Source organism: Triturus cristatus, chromosome 5_2 (genome assembly GCF_964204655.1).
Source record: "Triturus cristatus chromosome 5_2, aTriCri1.1, whole genome shotgun sequence".
Lineage (NCBI taxonomy): Eukaryota > Metazoa > Chordata > Amphibia > Caudata > Salamandridae > Triturus > Triturus cristatus.
The window spans coordinates 394,279,686-394,299,256 of record NC_140588.1 but is presented as its reverse complement, the minus strand read 5'-3'; the positions used below and the strand labels follow the sequence as shown (position 1 = coordinate 394,299,256).

General features: G+C 44.0%; 1 protein-coding gene across 1 annotated transcript in view; it reads right to left on the bottom strand.

Moving 5' to 3' along the window:
- The window catches only part of ABCA13 (ATP binding cassette subfamily A member 13), a 2,655,493-nt gene that overhangs the window by 2,036,372 nt on the left and 599,550 nt on the right, over positions 1 to 19,571 (bottom strand). Inside the window, exon 16 of the mRNA XM_085606362.1 lies at positions 18,727 to 18,902. Within this exon, the coding sequence (XP_085462488.1) occupies positions 18,727 to 18,902 (176 nt within the window). The remainder of the gene's footprint in view (positions 1 to 18,726; positions 18,903 to 19,571) is intronic.

Below are 19,571 nucleotides of genomic sequence, written 5' to 3'. Positions count from 1 at the left end.
GCATAGTCACCCGGAGGTATCCCAGCGCTAGAGAACCCTAAAACAGTAAAATCTGAGGACCGAGGCTGAGTTCACGGGGAGGGCATAGGAACTAGGGAAACAGATGTGTCTTTAACAACTTCCTGAAACGCAGATATTGAGGTTCAAGACGTAGGTCACGAGGAAGAGAGTTCCAGAGACGGGCCGCTTGTACCGAGAAACGTCTTCCTCCTGAACGGACTTTCCTAAATCTTGGGGTGTTGATGAGATTTTCTGCGTTGGAACGGAGGGATCTAGTGGCTATGTAAGGGGTGATAAAATTGCAGAGGACTGGGGGGACTTGGTTGTGCAAAGTTTTGTGCACAAGACACAAGGCTTTAAATTTGATTCTCTCCCTTATGGGGAGCCAATGAAGGAGTTTGAGAGCGGGTTTGGCCGATGATCTGGCCGGGGTGTTGGTGATAATCCGGGCAGCCGTGTTCTGAATTCTCTGCAGTTATTCAGAGTCGCTTCCGGTGCGCCCAAATAAATCGCGTTACTATAGTCTAGTCTTGATATTATAAGACCTTGGACTAGTAATTTTTGCGATTTAGGAGGAAGAAGGGGCAGGACTTTCCTCAAGGACTTTAGAAGACCAAAGCAGGTCCCTACGACCTTCTTTGCTTGCGGGGCGAATGAGAGTTCAGAATCTATCCATACACCCAGACTTTTCACCTCAGTCTTTGGGTCTGGGGGAGGACCTAGACAGGTTGGCCACATGTCCAGGGGGAGTGAGGTTCCTTTTGGGCCAAGTAAAAGGACCTCAGTTTTTGTCCCATTTAGCTTTAGGGCTGATCTATTCATCCAGTGATGCACCTGCGTGAGGCAGTTGAAGAGATCAGCTTTCTGTTGTTTGGGATGGGACAGAGACACCACTAATTGTGTGTCCTCAGCATAGCTGACGACACTCACTCCGAAAGGGGTGATAACCTCCTCCAATGTGGACATATAGATATTAAATAATGTGGGGCTCAGGGAGGAGCCCTGAGGCACACCACATTGGAGGGGCATTTCAGAGGAGCGGGCGTTCTTCTCCCAGATCTGATAAGATCGTTGTGTCAAGAAGGATGAAAGCCAGGATAAGGCTGTACCTTCCACTCCAACTCTTGCCAGTCTTTCGATGAGGAGTTGGTGGTCAACGGTATCGAACGCTGCGCTAAGGTCGAGGAGGATCACTGCCACTGATCCTCCCCCGTCCAATAGCGTTCTGGCTTCCTCTACCGCCGCCAGGAGGGCGATGTCCGTGCCCTGTCCTGGTCGGAAGCCCGTCTGGGAGTTTTTCAGTTTGTTATTGGCCTCTAGGAACTGCGAGAGTTTCCTGTTGACAAGTTTTTCCGCGATCTTACTAACTCCTGGGAGTAAGGAAATGGGCCTGTAGTTCGCCAGGTTTTCAGGGTCAAGAGCAGGTTTCTTCAGTAAGGCTTTTACCACAGCCTTCTTCCAGCTCGGGGGTACAACTCCCTGTTGGAGTGAGGTATTAATCAGATGAGTGAGGGAGGGAATGATAGAAGGGGCTACCTCCTTAAGGATCCGAAGAGGAGCAGGATCTCTGGGGGAACCGCTCTTCATGGAGTTGAACGTCGTCCGTACTTCGTCTATTGTGACCTGGCCCCATGTGGACAGACCAGTAGAAGATGTCGAACATGGGAGAGCAATTTCTCCCCTCGGGCTCGAGGGAGGAATTGAGTCCAGGATTAGTCGGATTTTGTCCTGGAAGAAGTTAGCCAATTGTTGGCATTTCTCCTGGTCGGCTTTGGGGTCGGAAGGAGGTCCCCGTCCTTGTTCTGGAGGTTTTGAGAGCTCTTTAAGGATAGCGTATGCTTCCTTCCCGGAGCATCCCGCTTTCTCTATTCTCTCCTGAAAAAACACGCTTTTGGTTTTGCGAATAGCGGTTTTATAAGTTAGAAGAGAAATAGAGTAGATGTTTTTATTGGTTCCTGATTTATCGCGTCTCCATGAGCGTTCGGTTTTTTTACACTCTTTGCGTAGGGCTTTAAGCTCTGGAGTGTACCATGAAGCGGGGGATATCCTTTTAGGCTGTTTAAAGGTGGTGATTTTTGGAAGTATAGTGTCAAGAGACGACGTGATCCAATCACTGAATTGTTTGTCGGCCGTATTAGAGTCAGAGGAGAGCTCGGGAATGGAATCTGCAAGAGAAAGGGCCCATTTCTCAGGTGACAGTTTGTGCCATTGGCGGTCGGTAACCTGGGTTTTAGGGGTTAGGTGAATAGGTATGGGAGTTTCCCAGGAAAAAGGGACCAGGAAATGGTCTGTCCATGGAAGGGTCACAGGTGGGTTGGTGGTCACCGTTGCTATATTGGTGAAGATAGGATCCAATAGGTGGCCCTTCTCATGGGTGGGCTCGTTGTTCACTAGACGTACCTTTAGAGATGTAAGGTCGTGTCTAATGTCCGAGGCTACTCGATCCATCGGGTCTAGGAAGTGGAGATTCAGATCACCTAATATAAGGAAGTTGGAGGTGGAAGAAGCTAGTTGGGAAATAGATTTGAATATGGAATTGATAAAATTGCCTGGCGCCCCAGGGGGACGATAGGTCAGAAGCCCTGCCAGGGTGAGGGCTGGAGAGATTTGGATGGAGAACTGGCCGCACTCACAGTCCTCGATATCAGCGTTAGTCATCCTACAGATGAATTGTTCCCTGTGAATTATGGCTACCCCGCCTCCTCTCCCTTTAGGTCTATTTAAAGCTTGACAGAGATAACCTGTAGGGAGGGCTGTGACGACGTCCGGGTCGGTGTAGTCAGATAGCCATGTTTCCGTTAAGAACAACAGGTCAAGATCCTGATTCTGAATTAAGAGATTTACTTCGGTGGCGTGTTTAGGGAGGGAACGGCAGTTGAGGAGTCCTGATTTCAGAGCAGGTATGGTAGATTTAGGGGGGGGAATCGGATTGCAGTGTGGGCAAGTCGAGAAGGCCTTCTCTGCACTGAACGTGTGGTAGCAGGCCAGGATGGTTTTAGGACGTAGGGCGCATAATGTATCTGCTGTATACATCACTCGATCCTGAGGGTCACCTGGCAGAGTAACGGGGCCAAGGGCCGTCCGGGTCCGGACGGGCCCAGACGGGCTTGCCTTTGGCGCGCCTTCGGCGCGCTGACGGCGCGCCCGCTGCGCCCGTCCGCTGCGCGTCCGGTGATTACACATTGTTATGGGGCTGAGGAGGGGCGGGTGGGCGTGGCCTCAGGTAGGCGTGGCCTTGCTTCCTCGCCGTGAATGGCGGCGGGAAAGTGCTTTCCTGGGTTTGATCGTTGCAGCGAAGGAGTCGCTGTTTAAGCGTGACTCTAGCCCGCTCTGACTGCTTGCCGGGTGAGTGCGCTTTTTTTAAAATGCAATTTTTAGCGTGGTGACACAGAAATACACAACAGTGACAGTTTTTAAAATATTCGGCGGTCTCCCGGCTTCCGCCTCAGGAGTTTTCAAAGGTTCTGTTTGATTAACGCTGCCAGTCGCGTATTTATACTGAGGGGAGTGGGCGTGGCCTCAGGTAGGCGTGGCCTTGCTTCCTCGCCGTGAATGGCGGCGGGAAAGTGCTTTCCTGGGTTTGATCGTTGCAGCGAAGGAGTCGCTGTTTAAGCGTGACTCTAGCCCGCTCTGACTGCTTGCCGGGTGAGTGCGCTTTTTAAAAATGCAATTTTTAGCGTGGTGACACAGAAATACACAACAGTGACAGTTTTTAAAATATTCGGCGGTCTCCCGGCTTCCGCCTCAGGAGTTTTCAAAGGTTCTGTTTGATTAACGCTGCCAGTCGCGTATTTATACTGAGGGGAGTGGGCGTGGCCTCAGGTAGGCGTGGCCTTGCTTCCTCGCCGTGAATGGCGGCGGGAAAGTGCTTTCCTGGGTTTGATCGTTGCCGCGAAGGAGTCGCTGTTTAAGCGTGACTCTAGCCCGCTCTGACTGCTTGCCGGGTGAGTGCGCTTTTTAAAAATGCAATTTTTAGCGTGGTGACACAGAAATACACAACAGTGACAGTTTTTAAAATATTCGGCGGTCTCCCGGCTTCCGCCTCAGGAGTTTTCAAAGGTTCTGTTTGATTAACGCTGCCAGTCGCGTATTTATACTGAGGGGAGTGGGCGTGGCCTCAGGTAGGCGTATTAACTTGTGTCAACCTATGGGAACCGCTCTTCCAAAGCTGTAAACTCGCGTTTGAGTAGTTGAACACATTGTTTGTATAGCATTATCGGTGGGGCATGGGAAGGAAAAACAACATGTAGCCGAATGTAACAGGGAAACTGGAAACTACATCCTTGACACGAGAGAATACTTGGTTTGTATTTCCTTTTGCACTCTTTACAATGTGACTACCTCAGTTGCATAGAAAGGACTGTTTTGTATTTTACGGACAGAGTCAGAGTTGGGAAGGCAGATCCACGAGTTGTAGCCGTGAGAGACAGGCGGTAAGACCCGAAGATAAGACCACTTTCTATTTCCCTGAATCCTTCCGACGGGCCGGCTTTTGAGTCACCACGCGTCCATTAATGAGGAGCTCATACTTAGTTGTGTTTATGTGCACGTTGATACATTCTGAGCCCGGGTCCTTACCACAAGGTACACGCAGTTCACGAATGAGCCCTAATCTGTTTAGTATTTTTGCCTACTGACCCGGCTTTCAACTTTAGATGCTGTGAACCTAGAACGCCCTGCATCTGCACCCTGTCCTACGGGGAGCGGCATTGATGGGGGAAGGGGGAGCAGAGGATTTGCAAATGGAGCTAGGCTATTTCCAGCCACATCGTGATGCAGTTTATTTCAGCACAGAATTCAACATCTAGCTATAACCTACTACACCATACCCCAAGGCCCGCTTCCCACTGGGAACAAGGCAGCCTCCTTCATTTTACACACTCTCACCTTACTGTCCACAATGTCCGAACCTCAGCCCCCGCCCGACCCATCATTCGTGGTCAGCTCTTGTCGTTGGTTGTACACTTCTCGATGATTCCAGCGTACCGCTCCTACAAACGTGGCTGTCCTCTGCCGGTCATTGCGCTGGCTTACACCTGCATGGTCCTGTACTGAGAAACACAAAAAGCCTACTCCCACCCCGCGCTCCCTCAATCATGTGCACACACAATCTGCACGAGAGAGACCCTGCCTATAAGCCAATCCAGAAGCTACTCCTGCTGTCACAGCAGCGACTGGATTGGCTAGGGCAGACGACCTCAACGCTGATACTGAGACTGGGGGCTCCAACTTTGAGTCACCCTCAGCTCACTAAAGGCTAGGTGGAGAGACGACTGGGAGGCCTCTAGTACGCATGTTGAATAGGCCGGAAAACGGCAGCTGTCACACCCGGCATGCACACTTGGGCTCAGAAGCGCTGGCTAACTCTGAATGTTTGTCAACAATGTTGAGCAAGCCACACCTCCCCAAGGCCTGCACTGGCTTAGGATCCAGCAGCCAGCTTTGACAATGCAACCAGGCTGACTGCTGCTGCAGAATGAAAACAATTAAAAGTAAAAGTTAGGAGTTTGCTCACATTAATTGGAAGGGGCAAGGGGCCAAAATATAAGAAGGGCAACACCCCGATGCCCTAATAGTGGCACCACCGCTGCTGCCAACCAGAGACCCCCATTTCTAACAGCAATGACTTTAAGTACCTCAAGCTTTTGTGAAACCTGGTGTCAGAGGGACAGAAGGCAGTGGCAGCATGTCGGGGGCTCCTCAGGGCACTGGAGCACTGATGTCTAAAGATGGAGCACTGCAGCTGGCTTTTCTGTCTGAGATTGAGACTGCCTGACCCCAAGATCCCGAAGTCTTGTAAGAATTAAACTTTTGTTGTTGATGTGAGACTTTGGTGTGGTCTTTGGATTGAGCATTCACAATCTGCACTAACATAAGCCAATAAAACAGCCAACCCAGCCCCAGGCCCACACTTGAGTCCTGACAAATGCATAAATAAAATTGCCACTACAGTGATTTTTTTCTAAACTGGAACTGGTGAAGGTGATAAGCCTGGCTTTTCTTTAGTGGAAGTGTTTTTTAAGATTTGGCAGACTTTGTGGGTGCTGTCGCCAGCTAACAAAGAAAGAAAATCCCATAATGAAGTAACAACTTTGGCTAATTCGAAAAGGAAGCTGGAAGTAGGCCTCTTACCGGAAGAGATTGCATTAGGCCAGCTAAGCAGCTCCCTTGAGGAAAAGTGCTACGAAAAGAAGTCAGAAGCTGAAGCTTGCATTATAAATGGTGAACTTGAAAGGCATACACAGTAAAACACTGCATAGTAGATATTTACGACAGTTTTTTTGTTGTATTTTTAAGAAAACAAATTCATGTGTATATCTGTACTTTATGAACAAAAAATCTGTAAATTCAAAAACATGTTATCCTGACAGCAAAGTAAAATAAATGAAAATGCAAGGGCAAGTACTGAAGAGCACCCTGTGTTTACGTCAGTCCAAGGGATCCAAAGAGCATGCAGTTCCTGAACACAAAACCATATATCTGTAACTAGAATGTTAATGTGTCACGAAAGCAAATATGTCAATGAACACATGCTGGTTCTCAGGTACAAGCCACAGATCTTGCAGCTGAAGTTTGACGAAAAAGGACTACTTGAGACCCCATCGCCAAAACTCATTGTAAACAATGGGACAATGTAACCATCTCCAAAACAATATTTCATATCAAAGCAATGACACACGCTAACCAATATGTTGAAACCTATGGTTGAATGGGACTGACCAAAGTCCCACTTGTCTCACTGTGCTACTTCTTTTTATACTGTTTTGAAAAACAGGATTACATGAGATCATCCAAACAGCTAAAGGTGCTGTAGTCAGACCTAGAATATATTGCATTATGGGCAGAATTCATGTGTGGGATAAAAGATGGAATGTGACTAAAAGCGTTATTATTGTGCTTTCCAGATGTAAAATAGCGATGGGTGAGAAATGCTTAGTTCAATGTATGCATATTTTATAATAACTTTAAGACAAAAACTCTGACTGACAGTTGCACTGCAAAACAAAAACTATAAGGGTTTTCTATGTGGAGTACTTATTCAGGGTTTTAAATTCAGTAAAAATCTCAGAACTAGTCATTCCTACAGAATAACTATTGAGCTGTGTAGAAGCTGTATACAGAAAATCTTTCTTTTAGAAACATACTAAGATTTGATTTGGGGTTGGGTATCACTCAAGCCTATATATACACACACCTAGACCAGCAAATTTATGAACTCTTAGTCTATATCATTGTGGGACATTCTGTACATCCTCCTTCATAAGATACAATAATGAACTTGTCTCAGTCCGTGAAATTCTGAACAGCAATCGCAACTATGGGGCCGATTATGATGTCGGCGGACAGTGTTGCGGTTACGGGTCCGACCAACCTCTGGTCGGCGGTCCCGACTGCTTAATTATGATGCTTAATTATGATGCTTAATTATGATGTATTATATTAAAGTATCTCAAAAGAGAGTAACGGTCCAAGGGATGTAGTTTAAAGACTCTAATAGTTTTGAAATCCCCAAATCAATAATGTGATACACAAAGAAAACTATGAGTCTAGTAACGTTAGAGACCTACAAAAGTGTAATGGTAATGCTAAGTTAGAAGAAAATGTGAGTTCATATGTGTATGAATATGGTTCCCATCATCCACATGACGTGGTTGGCTTCATCATCTGGGAAACCGGGACATTAATTGAGAACCATCTTCTACTTGAGTAATGTAGATATTGGTCTCATAAGTGTCCCAGACCTCTTGGTGGTATCGTGTTTGGATGGTGATGAAGAGCAAGATGTTTCAGTAGTAATTGTTGAGGATGATGGCTGCAGTGCAAAAGAAAAGTGCTAGTGAGCAAGTGCTGTTAAAAAATCGTCTATCAAGGCACAAGATAAACTTTATTAGAACGCTACCTTGATGGCAATGATTAAAAACAGTGCTACAACAGTTTCAACAAATAACTGTGATGGAAATGGTCTACATGTTTCAGCTGTCGGATATGAGTAATCCTAGCTTTCGTCAGGACCCAATAAGCTACTGCATAAGTAATTAGTGCCAGAGGAAACCAGAAATAATTAGTGCCAGAGTAGCTAAAAAGTTTGAAATACAACCTGAACCCAATTTATGGGCCAAGAAGATCCGTGGGGAGTAATTTTATTTCATTAACCTACACGGAGAAAGACAAAAATAAACACACAACAACAAAGCATAACCATTGATATCAAGATTATGTGAGGTCAAAAACAATACATCCAGAGAAAAATATCAAGTATGCTAATACTCTTGATGTATCTTAGACAACTATAAGTTTGTCCTAGTTAATACACTTGTTGAATGAAGTTCGCAGCACTTACCCAGTTAGTAGTGGGTGTGCGCCTCACCTCACCTGGCAACTGCTCAGGTTATGGAGGCACCGCTCTGTAAAAATAATAAGAGGGTTCAACATTGTCTACCCCTTTAGGTGGGTTATTACATAGAAAAACTGTCATAAGCACCGCGTGAAGTTAAAACCATGCCGAAAAATCACCGTCAGCCTTCCGATTACGAAACAGTAAATTCGGAGTGACATTCGTATAGCCTCCTGTTGTGTCAGATGGATGAACTGTCTATTAGAGTGAGCTATACATATTGTTAGATGATTGTATTCCAATGCGTTAGAAAAGCTCATTATCTCACCCGTTTGTCGTCAGACAGAGAAAACGAAAAGTATTTCGTTCACAGGCCATACTCCGAACTCGACAGAATAGTCGAGTAAACTGATGGTGATTGCGCTCACCTATCCGTCGGTACCTCTTGCCGATGCTGAGCTCGAAGGGGAGGTAACCGGCGTGTTAAGAGCTCCTGGTATAAATGGAGAGTGGTCTAGGTTGCCCGGGAAACCAAGTGTGCGTCGGTTTACGGGCTCAGATCGATTGCGTCACACTGTAACCTCAAAGACTCTGGGAACTGTAGTCTCCTTAGGGAAAAAGGGACTACAGAACGGGTTGCGCAATCTATCATACCTAGATCTAAGATACATCAAGAGTATTAGCATACTTGATATTTTTCTCTGGATGCATTGTTTTTGACCTCACATAATCTTGATATCAATGGTTATGCTTTGTAGTTGTGTGTTTATTTTTGTCTTTCTCCGTGTAGGTTAATGAAATAAAATTACTCCCCACGGATCTTCTTGGCCCATAAATTGGGTTCAGGTTGTATTTCAAACTTTTTAGCTACTCTGGCACTAATTATTTCTGGTTACTCTGGCACTAATTACTTATGCAGTAGCTTATTGGGTCCTGACGAAAGCTAGGATTACTCATATCCAACAGCTGAAACATGTAGACCATTTCCATCACAGTTATTTGTTGAAACTGTTGTAGCACTGTTTTTAATCATTGCCATCAAGGTAGCGTTCTAATAAAGTTTATCTTGTGCCTTGATAGACGATTTTTAAACAGCACTTGCTCACTAGCACTTTTCTTTTGCACTGCAGCCATCATCCTCAACAATTACTACTGAAACATCTTGCTCTTCATCACCATCCAAACACGATACCACCAAGAGGTCTGGGACACTTATGAGACCAATATCTACATTACTCAAGTAGAAGATGGTTCTCAATTAATGTCCCGGTTTCCCAGATGATGAAGCCAACCACGTCATGTGGATGATGGGAACCATATTCATACACATATGAACTCACATTTTCTTCTAACTTAGCATTACCATTACACTTTTGTAGGTCTCTAACGTTACTAGACTCATAGTTTTCTTTGTTTATCACGCTTAATTATGATGCACATGGTGCGGTCACAACCTCTCTTTCTGTATGGGAGCTTGTGCTACGGCTGTAAAAAGCCATAGCACAAGCTCCCATACAGAAAAGGGAGTTTGTGTTTATCCCTGAACCTCCTGGAGCCTGCCACACAGTGCTGGGATGAACGACCCTCGGTTGCCGATAAGCCGGATCGAAACATCAACGCTATCCCCCACCGCACTTGGACCAATTTTCCCTTCCCCATTACCTCTGTTTACAGCATTAAGGAAACTCTACTTACAACTTTAGAAAATATAATTCAAATGAATAATTTGCATGTGGCCAGGTTGCATCTAACTGTTTATTGGATATCAGTTCTGTACAATCTTGTAAATATATGCCCTTTACTTTTCTACACACTTTGAGCTCTCTTGACTCCTTTATATACACTTGAGCACTCTTTCTTACATGTTCCCTAGAACATTCTCCTACCTTCTTCACCCTCTACTGATTGTTCCCTTAAATGACTAAATAAATATATTGTAATAATACGTAGTGGTTTGTCTGCACATTTGTTTGTTTTAATTATTTTCACGATTTACAGAAGTTTTTGAGCTGATTAATGTAAGCTCAAATAGGTTGATAATTCTGTTAAACTAACTATTCCTTGAATAACTGGTCCAGGACCATTGTTTCTGTATACTAACCGATACCCAGGTCCAGGGATAATTTGGGAATACCCCATTGTTTATAATGGCTCTCTGTGCTTCAGGCTAATCTGCCACCCTCACGAGCACTGTTGTCCGCCCCTGTAGTCAGCCCACCATGCGGGAGCCGGCACGGCCAATTCGTGCCGGTGGGGGCTACATTATTGCTAATAAAGGGCCTCGCCCGGCGGAACTCAGGAGTTAAGCAGTCACTTCGTCGCCAACTTGGTCACCCAACCGACACCTAGATAAATTCTTTCCAAGGTATAATTAACTGCTTCCATCTTTAATCCTTTAAAGCCAGGAAATTACAACTTGTAAGAATTCCTAATGAGTTTTATATCAAATGTATTCCTGCATTCCAGCCAAAAAGATATAGACAATTGTTTTTTACTAAACATGATTTAGATTTAAAATTTTGTTCAACTCTTCAAGCAGGGATAAGCCACTTAGATTTTCAAAAAAACAAGATAGTGAATTGTGTTACTTTTACACTGCTGACATCTTGGGTTTTAAGAAAGCTGACTGTTAGACCTGGCACCTTGGCATGGGTCTCCCTTCCATTTTTTGCTGTTTCCTCATGTGTTTTTGCTGGTGTTAGTTGCTCAGGGCACTGTGCCACTGCTGTCCAGTGCCACAGTGCAAGTGCTCCCTATTGTAAATTGATGTATATATTTGTGATTCCATGATTGGCTGGTTTAGTTTACCTGTCAGGCCCTAGTACAGTGCATCAGGAGTGCCCAGGGCTTGTAAATCCAAATGCTGCGGGTGGGCTTGCAGCACTGGTTGTGCCACCCACAGAAGCAGCCTGTAAAAGTGTGTTTAAGGTCTGCCATTGCAGAGCCTGCATGCAGTCTGGTACTGTCATGTTGACTGGGCAAGTGCACCCACTTGCCAGTCCCTAAACCTTCCCTTTTCTTCATATCAGACACCCCTATGGTAGGCCCAAGGGCAGGGTGCATTGTAAGGATAAGGGGATAAGGTAGGACATGCCCTGGTGTGTGTGGCATGTTCTAATAGTGAATTACAGCCATTTTCGTTTTTCACTATTGCAAGGCTACTGTTCTCCATAGGCCAGCATGGGCAGTTTGATTATTACATCTTATAATCCTAACTGACTCAGGGAACATGGTAGAGATTCAAATTTAGTATGCCTGAAATCAGAATAATAAAATACATCTTTTAGTGAAGTTGGTATTAACATTCTGTGTTTGAAAATACTACTTTTAGAAAGTAGGTATTTTCTTGTCTAACCATTCAAACCTGCCTCTGCTAGGCTGTGTATTCCTTGTCTGGAGATTGAGTGACAGGGCTGGGGAATTCCAAGAGACAGGGTGAGGTGGCCCAGTGGTGAATAGAGAGGTCTGCATCTAGATGGAAGGGAGGAGTTGCACCTGGGACCTGAATAGGGCTGTGCCTTCCTTCCCCAATGCTGGCTCTACCTCCTGTGGTGCGTCTGATGTCTCTGCCCTGCACTCTGAAAGGAAAGAAGGAGTCAGGTAAACAAAGTGCTCCAGGAATGACCAGAACCGGTCTGAACAAGGCAAAGGCCCCTCTGCCCTCAGAGGACAAAGGATTTGGGGGTTTAAGTATTGAGACCATGATCCCAAGAAATTAATCACTTTGGGAAACAAGAAGAAAACTCTGCTGAGGAGAGGAACCAAGAAGAAGCTTAGGAGAAACTATCCCTGAAACTGGGGGATTGGCCTGCAGTGGTTGCCTTACTGCCAAAGGGAGGAAAAAGGAACTCTGTGTGTACTTTTGCTCAACTTGTGAAGGTTCTCCAAGGGCATGGAAAAGAGCATTGCGTAAAGGGTGTCGCCGCTGCAGTTGTCGCATTGAGCGGAAGCGTCTCGCAACTTCGGTGAAGAGTGTCGCTGCCAAAGCCGCTGTCGTTGCATCGCGTAAAGGGGTGTCGCCGCTGCAGCTGACGCATCGAATCGAGTCTTCTCGCAACATCGGAGAAACGTGCCGCATCTGGAAGAACTTCACGTCTTTATTTCTTTGCACCAAACTTTCATCGCATCAACATCGTTGCAACACTTCCGTTGCCCTGCGTGTCACTTCTACAGGTACATTGACTTAAAGTGTCGCATTTAAGAACTAAAGAGAACTAAGCTAAATTCTACCATCTTAAAGTAACAGTATTGTGGATTTTTGTCGTTTATGGTCTTGTGGTAAATCTATATAAAGAATACTTATTTTTTATATAAAACCTGTGTGGTGTCCATCTGTAGTGTTGTCACTTGATTACTGTATGTGTTCACAAATGCTTTACACACTGCCTCTGAGATAAGCCTGTCTGCTCGTGCCAAGCTACTAAAGGGGTGAGCAGGGGTTATTTTACGAGTGTACCCCTTTACCCTGACTAGAGGCGAGGGACCCTATTTGTCACAAGTTTATATCTGTGCCAACTAGAGACCCCCAAGTCTAACACTGACGTAAACTACAGGTGCTGAAAATCTAAACTGTATTTTTCAATAAAATTATATTTGCAGGAGATGTTAACTTTGGTTGGGGTGGATAAGACAGACGAATAAGGATATGACAAGGAATGCTGAATTTTTGCATGTGGTTACATTTCATTATTATCTTGTTACCATGAACAATGCAGCAACATTGCATGTTTTCTGGAAGGCTATTGTGTGTCTGTACAAGATGATATGAGTTTCTCTGCTTTCAAAATGAAAAAAACTGGACAAAATCATATCTGAAAAGTGTCACTGTCATCCAAAATGGGGATTCAAAGCTATTTCTTCTCTTGCATCTTAATACCAAGTTTACTTCCTGAGAAATATTCTGCAGCTTACCTTAACTGTAGAGCATCCAATTCCAAAATTGAAATTTTTCCCTGCTCCAGTCAAAGTAATATGCCTCAGTAACGTTGTGGCCCTTGTCCAGTTTGGCTCTTAGTCCAGATGTATTCAGATCTTTGTCTACCATGCTGTTAAAGTGCCCTGATAATAGACAGTTTTATTTACAAAGCCTCTTTAGCTTCTGCAACACAGTTGCTGTAAAGGGGTTTGTACCCTGATTAGGGAAATATTAAACTTCTGTGGTCAATGTGTTCACCTCTATTGGATCTTTCCCCAGTGAATTATGTGGCCAAGCCATCAACCTGTTAAGTGTTTCAAATTCAAAAGCGAGCCACACAAGAACTCCTACTCCACTTGCTATTGTGCGGGCTCTGTGGGGTAGTGCTTAGAAGAGGACAATCTCAAGTTCCACCTCTTCACATGGGTTTTCTGCAACAATACCACTTCTGCTTGTCTTACCTTTAAATAGACAGTGTAACAGGGATCTTTTAGAGTGAAAGTTTTTGCTCCCCTTAAGTTAAGTGTTAATACCCTGATCATGCCACACTGAAAATATCACATTGTTTGTGTCTCTTGCTGAGCATAGTTTTAGCAGGGGTCTCTTTGCCTCCAGTGGTGAAAATATCTGCCCCATCTGATTGAACAACAATTTTCTTTGACTCCCTTCACATATTACCATATATTCAACAAAATTCAATTATCAAAGCTCCCTAGTGAAGCGCAACTTCCTTGGATAGTCTGTAGTTCTTTAACTTTCCATGACCCATCTCAGTCCCTTCTAACATTCCAGAGGTATTATTGCTGCTACATAGCTACTCCTCTTGCTTTCTGCAGCATGTGGTTCCAGTCCTGGTTCTTTGATTTTGCTCTGTGTTGCCTACTTAGATTCAGTCTCACATTTATTGTATCTCTGTATTCCTTCCGCCTCCTAAAAAGCTGTCTTACCTGTTGAAATCCCAAATATTGGCATTTGCACTTCTGTGGCAAATCTTGGTTTGGCAGGTCATTTCTTCCTTCTGGTTGAGTTATTGGCAGCTAGTGAAGGCCTTTATGCACCTCTGTAACATGGTGGTCTCCTCTGTCAAGGTGAAATTGAAATCCAGTAGAGGAGGTCCTTTCCTACACACACTTTAGTCAAGGTCTTGCTCACTGGCCAGAAGGCTTTTCGTTTTAAAAGAGTGGCCTGGGAGATGTCTTGCAATAGCACCTTGCCCATATTAAATATCAAATAAAATGGCGTCAGGCTCCTAAAATCAGAAGTATTTTCTGCATGAAGTATGGCATCTTGGACATGCTCAATGCTTATGGTTGTAGACTTTGGACCTACTAAATAGACTCTATTAAGCACTCTGTGATCATTGAAATTATGGAAATTCTGAAGCTCTATGTCCTCTCCCTATTTGAGGTTTAATATTTGTGGAAATATGAACTTACGTAGGCCAATAAATAATTCTTTTCTGCTCCTTCCATTATGTTGCACATTCTGAGATCATCTCTTGTGCACTTTTCAAGATCTTTTCATTTTTTATTCAGAGCCTTATCTGAGAATTCATATTCAGTATTGCCCCACTGGTTTATGCCCAGTTGCTGAGAGGACAATTGTTTTGCCTCTAGTTAGCCCAGTCTGTGGCCTACTTGGTCTGCCTTAGATTTTAGCAAGATTAAGGTCTCAGTGATCTTACTCGATTTTCAAGTCATTTTTCTGCTTTATCCTCAATTTTTGGAAGAGTTCATTAAGATTGGTGATGGGTGCAGTTTCTTATGGGGACCGAGACTTTGTTGTACTAGCCATGTGTGGTTGTGTGGTAGCTCACCATTGGGATGTCTGGCTTCTTGTGCGCTAAGTTTCTATGCTTTTCTGCAGTCTGCGATGCCTGACCTGTTACTTGCACCGACAATTAACTTCTTAAGGGCCCTGCCAGCATGAATGGCAGCTCCTCACACAGACTTGAGAACTTACTTCCTAATCCACATTTGAGACTCTGTGTTTTGATAAACAGTAGAAACCCCGCCACATCTGAGATTACTTTTCATTGCATTTCTTGTATGTTTATGGACACAGCCCTGACTCCCCCTGTAGTTTTATGGCATCATATTGCCACAAGTGTAATAACTTGCAATGTTATAAATGTTAGTTTCGTCACTTGACCTGAACGTTCCCCTTTGCCCAGCATCTGGGAAATTTCTAATAATTGGAGTAACATCCTCCACTTTGTTAAGATAGACCCTCATACTCCCCCCACTTTTTTAATCATCTCCCTTTCCTGGTCATCATTTTTGCCTGAATATGTATACAACTAGAAGAAACTCCTATCTAAGCACTGTTTTCACCAACCATTCCACCAACGATTTGCTTCAAGACATGTGCATGGCAGGTGATTTACCAGTTTTGACACATGATCGTCGCCTAATTGTTTCACTGTACACCTGCACTAGCACTGCACTGGTTATTTGCAATTTAAATCTTGTTATGCTTATCAACAGTGTACCATGTATCGTAGTTTTGCCACCTTGCAGTGAACACATGACATTGTAAAATAGTAATAGTTAAATGCATCCATAAATGGAATTTATTGATTCATGTTTTTCAGTTTATCTTTTTTATTTTCTTGTTAGAACTAGGGGTCTCTCATTGGCAAAGGTATGCACCTCAGTCCAAGTTAGGACCCTTGCTTCTAGACAGGGTAAGGGGATTACACACTTTAGATAACCCCTATTCACCCCCTTGGTAGCTTGGCACAAGTAGAAAGGCTTATCATAAAGGCAATGTGTACATTATTTGCACCCAAACACACAGTAACACAGTGAAAACACCACAAATGGGCACCACACCAGTTTAGAAAAATAAAGTGTCTTTATCAAAACCAATCAAGACTAAAATGACAAACATCCAACATACAGGTATCAAGATATCACTTTTTATAAAGTTACTTATAGAACTGTAGCAAAAAATAGGGCAACCTGGGCTATTAAGACATCGAGACAGGCCCACATCTAAAGTACTGTGCCGACTGTGAGGTGTGCATGTCGGGCTTGCAGTCACACGGACCCCCCCAAACAACAGTACCTTGGAAACAAAGTCAACAGGTGATGCACGGCGTCATGGAGGCGAGGAGTTGATGGCTGAGGCGAACCTGGCTCCTTTCTGCCACGGAGGAGGCGAGGTGTCGAGTCCATGAGGAGACGAGGTGTTGAATCCAAGACAAAGGAAGTTAGGCAGCGGCGGCGATGAGGCATCGGTAGCATCGAAGAGTTCGTAAAGTTATCAGCTCTGCAATAATATGGAGCTGGTGCTGGTGGAGACGGCGTTGGTGCAATCGCTGGTATCGGGAAGGCCGATAACTGCAGGTGTCGGCAGCCGTTGAAGGTTGTCAGAGCTGCGGTGCAGGCAGGACGGTGCCTCAAGCACTTCATAAGCGGTGCAGGTCGCAGCATTGCTGACGGCTTCACTGACAGTGTTGGAGTTGTTCTTCTTGCTTTGCAGCACCAACCACACAAGTCTGAGGGACCAAGAACTGGAATTGGCACTCTTTTGCATACAGGAATCCACAGAGGAATCCAGGTGTTAGTCAGTGGGTGCAGGTGAAGTCTTTGTGGCCCTTAGACTATAGAAAATGAGAGAAGCACACACACGCCCTTGGAGACTCTTCTTCAAGCAGGTTCACTGTAAAGTTCCTGTCTTTGTCCTCTCCTTGACAGAAGCAGCAACTGTAGGCCAACCCAGCAAAGCAAAACAGCAAAGGGCATTACTCCTCCTTACAGTTCTCCAGCTCTTCTCCTTGGCAGGGGTTACTCTTGAATCCAGGAGTGATCTAATTCCCTGGGATTTAAGGTCCAATACTTATACCCCATTTTCTATGTGTTCTCTTTGTGGCAAGGGTCTCTGAGCCCAGTCCAAACTAGTTCTGTACTCTCTGGCCCAGTTTCACTACAGAAAGTAGAGACAGCACTGTGCAAAGGATTCAGGTGCTAGTGAAACCCTTCCCACTATTCTAAATCCAGACCAGGTCTATTTAGCCCAGCTATGAGTCATCCAGGACAGGCAGAACACACCTCAACCCCCCTGGTGACTGTCTAAAGTTAATGCACATCCCCAGGCTCTTTCACTCCAAAACCAGACAGTGAATTCAAAAACAGGCAGAGGCATACAGAATGGTCAAGTAAGAAAATGCCCACTTTCTGAAAGTGGCCTTATCAAACATACCATTTAAAAACCATCTTTACTAAAAGATGTGTCATTACATTCTGAGTTGAGAGAGCCTAAACTCAATTTCTCCATCTTGTCCCAACGGAAAGTTACACTTGTACAGTGCAGCTCCCATGTCAACCTATGGGACAGGCAGCCTTTCAATAGTGAAAAACGAAATACACATTATTTCACTATCAGAACATGTAAAACACACCAGTACATGTCCTACCTTTACAATACACTGCACCCTGCCCATGGGGGTACCTTAGCCCTACCTGAGGGGTGCCTTACATATAAGAATAGGAAACGTTAGGGCCTGGCAAGTGGGTGCACTTGCCAGGTTAACATGGCAGTTGAAAACAGCATGCGCAGACACTGCAGTACCAAGTCTGAGACACATTTACAGAGCTACTCATGTGAGTGGCACAACCAGTGCTGCAGGCCCACTACTAGCATTTGATTTACAGGCCCTGCCACACTCGGTGCACTTTACTAGGGACTTACCAGTAATCAAATATGCCAATCATGGATAACCAATCATAATCATGAATTACACAGAGAGCATATGCACTTTAGCACTGATCAACAGTGGTAAAGTGCCTAGAGTCCTATACCCAAAAGCAGGTCAGGAAAAATAAGAGGAAGAAGCAAAAAGATTTGGGAATAACCCTGTGAAAAGGGCCAATTCCAACATTTCTGTTTTTGTCTCTCATTACCGTGATATTTGTCTTACATGTTTTTTCTATTTATGATTTGGTTTTACATATTGGTTTCTCCATTTATGAATTGTTTTTGTATGGTCCATTTGTATAAATTATTGAAAAAGCCCCAGGCCGGTACGGCACTGAGGTTGAAAAACATGTTGACACCAACAAGGCTTATACTCTCTTATGACCTTCTATGTGCTGCCAACAATGCCTGATAAATTCCAAGGATCACGTCAATAAAATACTAAATTGAAAGTTATTTTGCTTTTTGCCTAAACACATTGATATATTATTTTGAAGATCACATATACACTGTTTCTGACTAACCAAAATGTTCACTTTCTGTGTAAAATGGAAATGTGCTTAAACATTTTAGGTTCTTTCATTACATAGTGTAACATTACTATAATTGTAGAGTACAGATGCTGATATTTCAAAAACAACCAATTTGCTGCTCCTATCAATCGCTGTAGTTAAAAACTGTCCTAGGTATTATACATACAAATAATGCCTAATTGAGTTTGCCCCTTGAAACACTAAAACCTTCAGCACCAGCAGTGTAAAAAAAGAGAATTTACTTTTTCAAGTGTTCCTGGATGGTGTCCAAGGGCAGGACGCATTGGCAAGGGGTACTGAGCTCGGGGTCCTGCATGGACTGTTTCACCCTATTCAGCATCATGGAAAGCTCCTGGCTTGTGGAGTCAAAGGTGGCACAGTCTGTGTTGACTGACTCTGGCCACACCGATTTAATATCCTGCAAAAACAACAACATGGTTACGATACAGCTTCATTCATCTACTGTCTCATTTAAAAAAATCAAAAACAAAGAAAATAATGAAATATCTCTTATTTGCTTTTATCACCTGTAAGTCATAAGGTATTATAAAACAGATAATCGAAACGATTAAGGCCTTATTAGAAGCTACCCAAATCTTTGTGAATTAGGTTCAAGATTAATAAAAAAAGAAGGAGACACTTTGAATGAGCACAAATTTAGGTTTGGTCAACTGGCTGCAAACTTCCATAGAAAAGGTTACCATTAAAACACATTTTTGCTGCAGAATTCTTGTACAAAACATTAAGACAAATAATACCAGGAAAAGAACCCTATTGGCTTCTGTGAGAACAGTAAAGCAGTATCACGTGGCCTATTCTGTACAGCAGACCAGTGCACTTCGGACGCCAGAACTCACTTGAATTTTAATACTATTAAGTTTATTTAGTGACAGTGAGTGACTTAATTAAGTGGTGTGGCTATCCGCTACACCCACCAACACAAGAAGTAGTGACTACACTTTGTTGGCCGAATCCTAACAAGTTCTCATATGTGAATCTTGATAGGCTGACATGCATAACTGTGTTGTTTTCTGAACAGGATTTAGTGCTAGAATCAGTGAGTTATTATTATGTAATATGGATTACG